The 13,587-nt window shown below is 45.2% G+C and overlaps 1 protein-coding gene across 1 annotated transcript in view; it reads right to left on the bottom strand.

The window, feature by feature from the left end:
• Nucleotides 1-13,587, bottom strand: part of LOC141106868 (uncharacterized) — a 210,441-nt gene that overhangs the window by 11,933 nt on the left and 184,921 nt on the right. The window contains 3 exon segments of the mRNA XM_073597796.1: nt 11-145; nt 10,879-11,161; nt 11,163-12,678. Coding sequence (XP_073453897.1) covers nt 11-145; nt 10,879-11,161; nt 11,163-12,678 — 1,934 coding nt within the window.

Genomic DNA, 13,587 nt, shown 5'->3' with positions numbered 1-13,587 from the left:
CACCGCTCACCTCTCCTGTCAGCAGATGAATGATCTTCTTGGTGACTTCTAGAATCTTCTTGTCATTGATTCTCTGATGTTTCAGGGAATGAGGTGAAGGCACTGTAATGGCAAAATGGTCACCAGACTTTACCGGAGGAAAACTCTGCATTGAAAGAACAACACTAATGTCATGTGACCTCCCAGAATCCTCCTCACTTCCCTGGTCATTTTTGTGTTTTATTAATAGAGATGACTGATGCCATGTGACCTCCCAGAATCCTCCTCACCTCTCCGGTCCTGTCAGTGTTTTATTATTAGAGATAAGAGTGATGTCATGTGACCTCCCAGAATCCTCCTCACCTCTCCGGTCCTGTCAGTGTTTTATTATTAGAGATAAGAGTGATGTCATGTGACCTCCCAGAATCCTCCTCACCTCCCCAGTAAGCAGGTAGATGATTTTCAGGGTGAGGTTGAACGTAGAATTCCAGCTAAAGCCTAACTAGTCTTAAAAATGCTCCCTCCCCCTCCTAACAACTGTACTAACGAACCTGTGTAAAAAAGACATATATACTTATCTATTTTCAGCCCACATTGGTCCGGTCACAGGATCCCCTTTGTCATACAATGTCATTTGCAGGGGAATAGAGAAAGTACCCACATATGGCTGTGAAAGCCAGGAGCCATTACATCACCTATAGGCTTCCATGGTGAAGCCACTATCAGTGGTCCCTCCTCTCCCCTGAAGATTCTGCTGGATGAAACATGGAATTCGAATCACGTTACTGACCAGAGTGGGCAGGAAGTAGGCAAGTATAGACATTTTTTTTTTTTTTTTAACCAGGATAGTTAATAGAGGTTGTGCAAAAAAGTTTTAACAGCGCCAAAGATGTGTATAATTAATCCAAATGGACTGCAGCTTTCTCAAAATTGACGTGGGTCAGTAGTGGTAAAATAATTCTAGCCCTCCTCTGTAACTCAAAACATGTAACCAGTAAAAAAATTTAAAAGCTCGCCTATGGGGATATTTTAGTACCGAAGTTTGGCGCCATTCCACAAGCATGTGCAATTTTGAAGATTGACATGTTATCTATTTACTCGGCGTAACATCATCTTTCACATTATGGAAAAATAAAATTGGACTAACTTTACCGTTTTATTTTTTTTAAAGCCCGAAACTGCGCAAATACTGTGCGAGATAAAAAGTTGCAAAGACTGCCACTGTATTCTCTAGTGTTATTAATACGGTGATCAGTGCTAAAAAATACTGCACTATCACTGTATTAGTGTCATTGGTCCCCAAAAAGTGTCAAAAGTGGCAGTTAGTTTCCTGGCAATATCACAGTCCCACTATAAGTCGCTGATCGCCGCCATTACTAGTAAAAAAAAAAAAAAATATCCCATAGTTTGTAGACGCTATAACTTTTGCGCAAACCAATCTATAATTCAGGCATACTGATATTTTTATTTTACCAAAAATATGTAGCAAAATACATATTTGCCCAAATTTATGAAGAAATTAGATTTTTTTAAATTTTTTGGGTGGATATGTTTTATAACAGAAAGTAAAAAAATATTGTTTTCAAAATTGTCGTTCTTTTTTGTTTTTATAAAATAAAACCAGCAGAGGTGATTAAATACCACCAAAAGAAAGCTCTATTTGTGGGGCAAAAAAATAAATAAATACATTTTGTTTGGGTACAGCGTCACACGTCTGCGCAATTGTCAGTTAAAGTAATGCAGCGCTGTATCACAGAAAATGGCCTGGTCAGTAAGGGGGGCATATCTTCCGGAGGTCAAGTGGTTAATGTTATTAATAATGTTCTATTTATGAAGACACTATACAGTATATAAGTAATGTTTCTATATTATTATTATTATACATGTTTTATAAAGCACCAACAGTTTGTGTGGTGCTGTAGAATAAGGATGAGCTCCAGCATGTTCGCACAGCCCACGTGCCGAGCCCGCCAGAAAGTCGGCGCTGCGCTAATCACAGGCAGTGAGACATTTCCCGATCTCTGCAGCCGCACATCGGGAAATGTCTCACTGCCTGTGATTAGCGCAGTGCAGTGCCGACCTCCTGGCGGGCTCTGCGAACACGCCGGAGCTCATCCTTACTGTAGAACATGGAAGCAGACTGTACAGTTACTGTATTGATTATAATATACTCTATATATGTGTATATCATCATTTGCTGGAGATAAAAGACATCACAATGACTATGGAGGAAGAGGACGGACATGACGGGGGGGGGGGTTACTGGGTGTAAATATAAATTAATAACTTATTACCTCCTCTGCAGCCACTTCCAACATCTTCTCTCTACTTCCTCCTGGCTCACCTTTCACCTGGAACTTCCTGTTTAAACCCCTACATCACTTCCTGTACATAAGATACCTCACTTCCTGTCTGTCTATCACTTCCTATCTGCACCTGACGTCACTTCCTCCCTAGTTGTGGTATCACTTCCTGTGTCTGTACAAACAAATCACACACTTCCTGTCCCACTCATAATTCGAAAAGATCTCCACCTTCAGAGTAATGTCATTAAAGGGGGAGTCCCGTCTATATTTACTATGTGAATATTATAAAATAACATTGCAATGGTTAAAAAATACGAATCACCAGATCCGGTCACCATCTTGAAAAAACTACAGATCAAATCACAGAAAAATTAAGTATGTTCAGCTGAATTGCTGTGTTTTTCCTTTACATATTTTTTTCCTCCCTTGCATTGTGTGTCTATGTGTCTGTAAGACTCTCATTTGTTCCTCTGTAATGAAGGAGTATGCTGTGAGTGGAATACATGTGTGCTGTATACACAAGTAGGCTCAGACTCTATTATATCATACTTGCCAACAGTCCCGATTTTAGGGTTGCCACCTTTTCTTCAAGCCAAACCTGAACACATTAGCAGCGCACGGCAAATATATATTTTTTTGTAGTACATTAAATTCATTACCTCTGTACAATGCAATGAAGAGCATTTTTTTATGTAGTATACACTATATACTATACATATAGTTTTGTGATTAAATAACATTTCTGGAGGGTTTGATGGGGGGCAGTATGTACAGGAGAGGAGTTCGGAGGGTATGATGGGGGCAGTATGTACAGGAGAGGAGCGCGGAGGGTATGATGGGGGTGGTATGTACAGGAGAGGAGTGTGGAGGGTATGATGGGGGGGGGTATGTACAGGAGAGGAGTGCAGAGGGTATGATGGGGGCAGTATGTACAGGAGAGGAATGTGGAGGGTATGATGGGGGTGGTATGTACAGGAGAGGAGTGCAGAGGGTATGATGGGGGCAGTATGTACAGGAGAGGAATGTGGAGGGTATGATGGGGGTGGTATGTACAGGAGAGGAGTGTGGAGGGTATGATGGGGGTGGTATGTACAGGAGAGGAGTGTGGAGGGTATGATGGGGGTGGTATGTACAGGAGAGGAGTGCAGAGGGTATGATGGGGGCAGTATGTACAGGAGAGGAATGCGGATGGTATGATAGGGGTAGTATGTACAGGAGAGGAGTAGGGAGGGTATGATGGGGCAGTATGTACAGGAGAGGTATGCGGATGGTATGATAGGGGTAGTATGTACAGGAGAGGAGTAGGGAGGGTATGATGGGGCAGTATGTACAGGAGAGGTATGCAGATGGTATGATGGGGGTAGTATGTACAGGAGAGGAGTGCGGAGGGTATGATAGGGGCAGTATGTACAGGAGAGGAGTGCGGAGGGTATGATGGGGGCAGTATGTGCAGAAGAGGAGTGTGGAGGGTATGATGGGGGGCGTTGTGTGCAGGAGAGGAGTGTGGAAGGTATAATGGGGTGGTATGTACAGGAGAGGAGTGTGGAGGGTATGATGGGGGCAGTATGTGCAGGAGAGGAGTGCGGAGGGTATGATGGGGGCAGTATGTGCAGGAGAAGAGTGCGGAGGGTATGATGGGGCGGTATTACAGGAGAGGAGTGCGGAGGATATGATGGGGGCAGTATGTGCAGGAGAGTAGTGCGGAGGGTATGATGGGAGCAGTATGTGCAGGAGAGTAGTGCGGAGGGTATGATGGGGGCAGTATGTGCAGGAGAGGAGTGCGGAGGGTATGATGAGGGCAGTATGTGCAGGAGAAGAGTGCGGAGGGTATGATGGGGCGGTATTACAGGAGAGGAGTGCGGAGGGTATGATGGGGGCAGTATGTGCAGGAGAGGAGTGCAGAGAGTATGATAGGGGCGGTATGTACAGGAGAGGAGTGCGGAGGTTATGATGGAGGCGGTATGTACAGGAGAGGAGTGCCGAGGGTATGATGGGGGCAGTATGCACAGGAGAGGAGTGCCGAGGGTATGATGGGGGCAGTATGTACAGGAGAGGAGTGCAGAGGGTATGATGGGGCAGTATGTGCAGGAGAGGAGTGCCGAGGGTATGATGGGGGCAGTATGTACAGGTGGCATTGATGCGTATCAGTGCTCATCAATGCTGCCTAACAGTGCCCAACAATTCTGCCTATCAGTGCCATCTATCAGTGCTCATCAATGCCACCTATCAGTGCTCATCAATGCCACTTATCAATCCTGCATTTCAGTGCCCATCAATTCTGCCTATCAGTGCCACCTATCAGTGCCATCAATGCCGCCTATCAGTATCCATCCATGCCGCCTATCAGTATCCATCCATGCCGCCTACCAGTGCCCATCAGTGCTGTCTATCACAACTCATCCATGCTGCCTTACAGTGCCCATCAATGCCGTCCTTTCAGTGCCCATCAGTGCTGCCTATCAGTGTCTATCAATCCCACCTATCAGTGCCCATTAGTGCCTCCCATAAGTGCTTATCGGTTATTGACAGTTCTCCCTCTCTCCTCTCTTGCACAATCTGCTCCTTCTCCGACCCCCCCCCTCTCCTGTGTGTACTCTGCGGGAAGTCAAGTGTGAAGCTAACAAGCTCACACAGGACAGAGAGGGGGTGGTTGAAAATGGAGCAGATCGTGCAAGAGAGGAGAGAGGGAGTACTGTCAATGATGGCTGTGAGCTGTATAAAAGATACACGCTCTCTGCTCAGAGCCATGCGATTAGCAACCCCGCTGGGGCCCCGACAGTGGCGGAATGCCAGGGCCCAGTCGCAAGTGCGACTGCTGCGACTCTGGTAGTTCTGCCACTGACCGATACTAGGGAGTTAGAAGCACCAACACTCCCTGTATAGCTTTTCTGACAGCTGCTTCTGTTTCTATCCCTCCCACGGCTGTCAGGGAGATTGGTGCTTGTAACTGCCCCCACTGCTGCACCAATCACCCCCCCAGGCTGTCCCCCTCTTTGCTCCTCCTGTGTGCTCCCTGGATCCTCCTCTGTGCTCCCCTTGTCCTCTGGGTCCTGATCTATTTTGTCCTCCGTGTCCCCCTGCGTCCTCCCCGGCTCTCCGTGTCCTCTGGGCACTGATCCGTTTAGTCCTCCAGGTCCCCCTGCGTCCTCCCCGGCTCTCCATGTCCTCCTCCGGTCCCCCCATGTCCCGGATCTTTCAGTATGGAGAATGGATGAAGGAGGCAGTAAATCTGTCATTTACCGGCTCCTTCCTTTTCCGTGATCACTGACTTTGACCATTCATAACTAAGCATCGTAAACTTTAAATGGCTCTATATTTAGGATTTATCTGGTCTATAAACCAGAGGCTCTGGATGGAGAGTTGGATAAATTGCTCTATATTTAGGATGTATCTGGTCTTTTTCTCCCCCCAGAATAACATATGCCTTATGGTTACCAAGTAGAAATACTTTGTTTCAATGTATTTAATTGTTTTATAACACAACATAAGAAATCAGAAGCAAGCATACAGGTCACCGCAGGGGCTGAAGAATGATCAAGAATTACAGAGAGATCCAAAAGGAATATAAACAGAATAATCATAGTTTAACACCTTTATGCAATTGGGATGATATTGAAGGTTAATAAATGCGAAATGGAAAGAAAAGGGGGGGGGAAAAGTCTATATGCCATGGCATATAGACTTCTACATCCCAGGGGAGTAGAAATGCTTTCATAAAGGAAAGGAAGTCTATACAATATTAATGGCTGCGGTCTCTAAAAAGACACGCTCTTGTAATTTCGAGGAAAAAAATGTAATAATCTCTCCCACTAAGATTGCTGATCAAGGCCCAAATCGATTTGCTTCCATATTCTCCAGCCACTGCGCTATTGTTTAGCTGTTGTTTCTGGAACACTGCAAAGTCATTTTTTGCATTTGTATAGAATACAGTGTGGTACTAAAAAAAAGATCACAAGTGACTTCCTATGCCACTTTTTGGCAATTTGCATATAGTTGACAACATTAACATTTGTTTTGTTCTTTAACCCCTTCACACCTAAGGATGAAACAAATCTAAATGCCTAAACCCAATTTTTTTACTTTGACATGTGTTAGTAACTTTTGTTCATCCAGGTGGATTATACCTTGTTTTTTTCAGGAGCTTTCATTTGGTGGTAAATGGCAATGGATATCTCCTGCCTTTTATTTTTTTTTTATTCTCAAAGGAAAACTGGCCCAAAATAGAAAATAAAATCATACCACATATGTGTACAGTGCTTGAAAAAGTATTCATACCCCTTGAAATTTTCCACATTTTGTCATGTTACAACCAAAATGTAAATGTATTTTATTGGGATTTTATGTGATAGACCAACACAAAGTGGCACATAATTGTGAAGTGAAAGGAAAATGATAAATGTATTTCATTTTTTTTTACAAATAAATATGTGAAAAGTGTGGTGTTTTTTTTTTATTCTGCCCCCTTTACTCTGATACCTCTAACTAAAATCGAGTGGAACCAACTGCCTTCAGAAGTCACCTAATTAGTAAATAGAGTCCACCTGTGTGTAATCTAATCTCAGTATAAATACAGCTGTTCCATGAAGCCCTCAGAGGTTTGTTAGAGAACTTTAGTGAACAAACAGCATCATGAAGGCTAAGGAACACACCAGACAGGTCAGGGATAAAGTTGTGGAGAAGGTTAAAGCAGGGTTAGTTTATAAAACAATATCACAAAGCTTTAAACATCTCACGGAGCACTGTTCAATCCATCGTCCAAAAATGGCAAGAGTATGGCACAACTGCAAACCTACCAAGACATGGCTGTCCACCTAAACTGACAGTCCGGGCAAGGAGAGTGTAACGAAACGTCCCTACACTCCGCTTCAGTGCTTTTGTCATATACCATTTCCTCCCAGTCTGAATATAGATATCAGATATTCCAAGCGCTCACAAGCACAAAACAAGACAATACTTGTTTAGTTGCTAAACATAGACTCTTTTATTAGAACCAAAATACAAGTCTTTATATACAGTTAAAGAGGAGGTTCCCCCCTCCTTCTCATATTACTCTAACAATACAACTGTAACCAGAAACAGGATTAACATGAGCTAATTAACTAATCCCTTAAAGCAGCCGATGTGACTCCGTGCCCTCCTGGGCATTGTTATGATTAATCAGGATTTCACTACAGGTCAGACTTGTTGTCACCGAGCTTCACACAGTAGATTATAAGTATAAACACAGAACTCCTTCATACAATTGCAGGGTTAATTAGAACAAACAACAATGTGGCAAGCCAGACTAGAGTCATTTACATTATACAGTGAGGTCCATAAATATTGGGACATCGACACAATTCTAATCTTTTTGGCTCTATACAACACCACAATGGATTTGAAATGAAAAGAACAAGATGTGCTTTAACTGTCAGACTTTCAGCTTTAATTTGAGGGTAATTACATCCAAATCGACTTGGATTTGGATGTAAATACCCTCCACACTACATTCTCTAACAGCTCTCCTCCACCATCCACACTACATTCTCCGACAGCTCTCCTCCACCATCCACACTACATTCTCCGACAGCTCTCCTCCACCATCCACACTACATTCCCTGACAGCTCTCCTCCACCATCCACACTACATTCTCCGACATCTCTCCTCCACCATCCACACTACATTCTCCGACAGCTCTCCTCCACCATCCACACTACATTCCCCGACAGCTCTCCTCCACCATCCACACTGAATTCATCCGACAGCTCTCCTCCACCATCCACACTACATTCTCCGTCAGCTTTCCTCCACCATCCACACTACATTCTCCGACAGCTTTCCTCCACCATCCACACTACATTCTCCGACATCTCTCCTCTACCATCCACACTACATTCTCCGACAGCTCTCCTCCACCATCCACACTACATTCTCCGACAGCTCTCTTCCACCATCTACACTACATTCTCCGACAGATCTCCTCCCACCATCCACACTACATTCTCCGACAGCTCTCCACCATCCACACTACATTCTCCGACAGCTCTTCTCCACCATCCACACTACATTCTCTGACAGATCTCCTCCACCATCCACACTACATTCTCCGACAGCTCTCCTCAACCATCCACACTACATTCTCCGACAGCTCTCCTCCACCATCTACACTACATCCTCCGACAGATCTCCTCCCACCATCCACACTACATTCTCTGACAGTTCTCCTCCACCATCCACACTACATTCTCCGACAGCTCTTCTCCACCATCCACACTACATTCTCCGACAGATCTCCTCCACCATCCACACTACATTCTCCGACAGCTCTCCTCAACCATCCACACTACATTCTCCGACAGCTCTCCTCCACCATTTACACTACATCCTCCGACAGATCTCCTCCCACCATCCACACTACAATCTCCGACAGCTCTCCTCCCACCATCCACAATACATTCTCCGACAGCTCTCCCCCACCATCCACACTACATTCTCCTACATCTCCTCCACCATCCACACTACATTCTCCGACAGCTCTCCTCCACCATCCACACTACATTCTCTGACAGCTTTCCTCCACCATCCACACTACATTCTCCGACATCTCCCCTCTACCATCCACACTACATTCTCCGACAGCTCTCCTCCACCATCCACACTACATTCTCCGACAGCTTTCCTCCACCATCCACACTACATTCCCCGACAGCTCTCCTCCACCATCCACACTGCATTCTCCGACAGCTCTCCTCCACCATCTACACTACATTCTCCGACAGATCTCCTCCCAAAACCCACACTACATTCTCCGACAGCTCTCCACCATCCACACTACATTCTCCGACAGCTCTTCTCCACCATCCACACTACATTCTCTGACAGCTCTCCTCCACCATCCACACTACATTCTCCGACAGCTCTCCTCCACCATCTACACTACATTCTCCGACAGATCTCCTCCCACCATCCACACTACATTCTTTGACAGATCTCCTCCCACCATCCACACTACATTCTCTGACAGCTCTCCTCCACCATCCACACTACAATCTCCGACAGCTCTCCTCCACCATCCACACTACATTCTCCGACAGCTCTCCTCCACCATCCACACTACATTCTCCGACAGATCTCCTCCACCATCCACACTACATTCTCCGACAGCTCTCCTCCACCATCCACACTACATTCTCTGACAGCTTTCCTCCACCATCCACACTACATTCTCCGACATCTCTCCTCTACCATCCACACTACATTCTCCGACAGCTCTCCTCCACCATCCACACTACATTCTCCGACAGCTTTCCTCCACCATCCACACTACATTCCCCGACAGCTCTCCTCCACCATCCACACTGCATTCTCCGACAGCTCTCCTCCACCATCTACACTACATTCTCCGACAGATCTCCTCCCAAAACCCACACTACATTCTCCGACAGCTCTCCACCATCCACACTACATTCTCTGACAGCTCTTCTCCACCATCCACACTACATTCTCCGACAGATCTCCTCCACCATCCACACTACATTCTCCAACAGCTTCCCTCCACCATCTACACTACATTCTCCGACAGATCTCCTCCCACCTACATTCTCCGACAGCTCTCCTCCACCATCCACACTACATTCTCCGACAGATCTTCTCCCACCATCCACACTACATTCTCTGACAGATCTTCTCCCACCATCCACACTACATTCTCTGACAGCTCTCCTCCACCATCCACACTACAATCTCCGACAGCTCTCCTCCACCATCCACACTACATTCTCCGACAGCTCTCCTCCACCATCCACACTACATTCTCCGACAGATCTCCTCCACCATCCACACTACATTCTCCGACAGCTGTCCTCCACCATCCACACTACATTCTCCGGCAGCTCTCCTCCACCATCCACACTACATTCTCCGACAGATCTCCTCCACCATCCACACTACATTCTCCAACAGCTCTCCTTCACCATCCACACTACATTCTCCGACAGCTCTCCTCCACCATCCACACTACATTCTCCGACAGCTCTCCTCCACCATCCACACTACATTCTCTCTCCGACAGCTCTCCTTCACCATCCACACTACATTCTCCGACAGCTCTCCTCCACCATCTACACTACATTCTCCGACAGATCTCCTCCCACCATCCACACTACATTCTCTCTCCGACAGCTCTCCTTCACCATCCACACTACATTCTCCGACAGCTCTCCTCCACCATCCACACTACATTCTCCGACAGCTCTCCTCCACCATCCACACTACATTCTCCCCCACCATCCACACTACATTCTCCGACAGATCTCCTCCACCATCCACACTACATTCTCCGACAGATCTCCTCCACCATCCACACTACATTCTCCGACAGCTCCCACCAGCCACACTACATTCTCCAACAGTTCTCCCCCACCATCCACACTACATTCTCTGACAGCTCTCCTCCACCATCCACACTACATTCTCCGACAGCTCTCCTCCACCATCCACACTACATTCTCCGACAGCTCTCCCCCCACCATCCACAATACATTCTCCGACAGATCTCCTCCACCATCCACTCTACATTCTCCGACAGCTCTCCCCCCACCATCCACACTACATTCTCCGACAGATCTCCTCCACCATCCACACTACATTCTCCGACAGCTCTCCCCCCACCATCCACACTACATTCTCCGACAGATCTCCTCCACCATCCACACTACATTCTCTGACAGATCTCCTCCCACCAGCCACACTACACTGAATTTTGTGTTGTTTAACAAGATTATTTTTCCTAAAGAAAGATTGCCCACACTCTGAACATAAATATGGAAGGTTAACCATGTGAATTCTCTGGTGTTGCAGGTGTCCTTTATGAGTGAAAAATGTCCCGCACTTATATAAAAGGAAGTTCACCCGTGTGAATTCTCTGATGTCTAACAAGGGCTCCTTTCTGAGTGAAAGATTTCCCGCACTCTGAACAAGAAAAAGGACGCTCACCCGTGTGAATTCTCTGGTGTATAACAAGGGTTCCTTTATCAGTGAAATATTTCCCGCACTCTGAACACAAATAAGGACGCTCACCCGTGTGAATTCGCTGATGATCAAGAAGAGCAGATTTTTTAAGAAAAGCTTTCCCGCACTCTGAACATGAGTAAGGACGCTCCCCTGTGTGAATTTTCTGATGTAGAACAAGGTCTCCTTTACGAGTGAAAGACTTCCCGCACTCTGAACATGAATAAGGACGCTCACCTATGTGAATTTTCTGATGTAGAACAAGGCTTCCTTTCTGAGTGAAAGACTTCCCGCACTCTGAACATGAATAAGGACGCTCACCTGTGTGAAATGTCTGATGTAGAACAAGGCCTCCTTTCTGAGTGAAAGATTTCCCACACTCTGAACATGAATAAGGACGCTCACCCGTGTGAATTTTCTGATGTCTAACAAGGCCTTTTTTATGAGTAAAAGATTTCCCGCACTCTGAACATGAATAGGGATACTCAACGGTGTGAATTTTGTGATGTTTAGAAAGATCTCTCTTGTCTTTGAAAGATTTCCCGCACTCTGAACATGAATATGGATGCTCACCCGTGTGAATTCTCTGATGTTTAACAAGGCATTTTTTTTGACTAAAAGATTTCCCGCACTCTGAACATGAATAAGGACGCTCACCTGTGTGAATTTTCTGATGTAGAACAAGGCCTCCTTTCCGAGTGAAAGATTTCCCGCACTCTGAACATGAATAAGGACGCTCACCTGTGTGAATTTTCTGATGTCTAACAAGGCCTTCTTTATGAGTAAAAGATTTCCCGCACTCTGAACATGAATAGGGGCGCTCACCGGTGTGAATTTTGTGATGTTTAGAAAGATCTCCTTGGTCTTTGAATGTTTTCTCGCACTCTGAACATGAATAGGGGCGCTCACCGGTGTGATTTCTCTGATGTCTAACAAGACGATTTTTCTTAAGGAAAGATTTCCCGCACTCTGAACATGTATAGGGAAGGTCACCTGTGTGATATTTCTGATGTTGCAAAAGATTTCCTTTCTGAGTGAAACATTTCCCGCACTCTGAACATGAGAATAGATTGTCACCTTGGTGATCTCCTTCATGGGGTGAGGAAGATTCCTCGGGATTAGAAGGATCTGTTGATCGATCTGCAGTGTGAGATCTTACATGGATATTTACAATCATAGTATGTGATTGATGAGAAGATTCCCCCTGATCAGAGGGATCCATTGATGACTCCGGACAGGAAGGTCTGTGATGTATATTTTGTGTATTTGGATTTCCTCCTGGAGGATCCTGTGTGATGACATTATCTTCTGACTTACAATCAGCAGATAATAGAAGATGTCTCTCCGAGGAATTCCTGACATCACATCCATCTGTTGGAAAGAAGTAAAACAAATATAATAAATCTCAGTAGATGAGAAATAACTGGAGTTTTAGCTCCTCCTCCCCATCAGTGGAATAAGTGGAAATGCCGATCTCACAGCCTTCTTTCATTAGATGCGGAGAAGGCCTTTGATCGCTTGGATTGGAGGTTTATGGTAGCATCTCTGAAACAAGTAGGTCTCCCGGTGGAATTTATACAAAAAATAATGGCTTTATATACCACTCCTTCGGCAAGGATAAGGGTCATTTAAAAGTACTCGTGGCTATTAATGAATTGTCGGTCCCGGCAATACACATAAAAGTCAATGAAAAAACCGGCATGGGATTCCCCCCACAGTCTGGTATGGATTTTGAGGGGGACGCCATTTTTAAAAAAAAATTTGGTGCGGGGTTCTCCTTAATATCCTTACCAGACCTGAAGGGCCTGGTATAGAATTTGGGGGGACCCCCACGCAATTTTTTAAAAAAATTTTGGTTCGGGGTTCCCCTTATATTTATACCAGACCCAAAGGGCCTGGTAATGGACTGTGGGGGAAACCCATGCCGTTTTTTTCAATGAACTTTTGTGTGTATTGCCGGGACCGACAATTCATTAATAGCCGCAAGTACTTTTAAATGACTTTTTTTCCTTTAGAAATGTCATTTTGCTGTCAGACTGTTCTAAAAACGGGAAACATGCGCCCCTTTACAGGCATACTATAGACACCCCCCAGGTATGAAATTTAAAAGAATATTACACTTTTATTGTTTCACTTTAAGCATTATTAAAATCACTGCTCCCGAAAACACAGCCGTTTTTTAAAACTTTTTTTTGCATTGATCCATGTCCCCTGGGGCAGGACCCAGGTCCCCAAACACTTTTTATGAAAATAACTTGCATATAAGCCTTTAAAATTAGAACTTTAGATTATTCATGTTCATGTCCCATAGAC

The sequence above is a fragment of the Aquarana catesbeiana genome, linkage group LG08 (genome assembly GCF_042186555.1).
Source record: "Aquarana catesbeiana isolate 2022-GZ linkage group LG08, ASM4218655v1, whole genome shotgun sequence".
Classification (NCBI taxonomy): Eukaryota; Metazoa; Chordata; class Amphibia; order Anura; family Ranidae; genus Aquarana; species Aquarana catesbeiana.
This window is presented reverse-complemented; position numbering and strand designations above follow the sequence as displayed.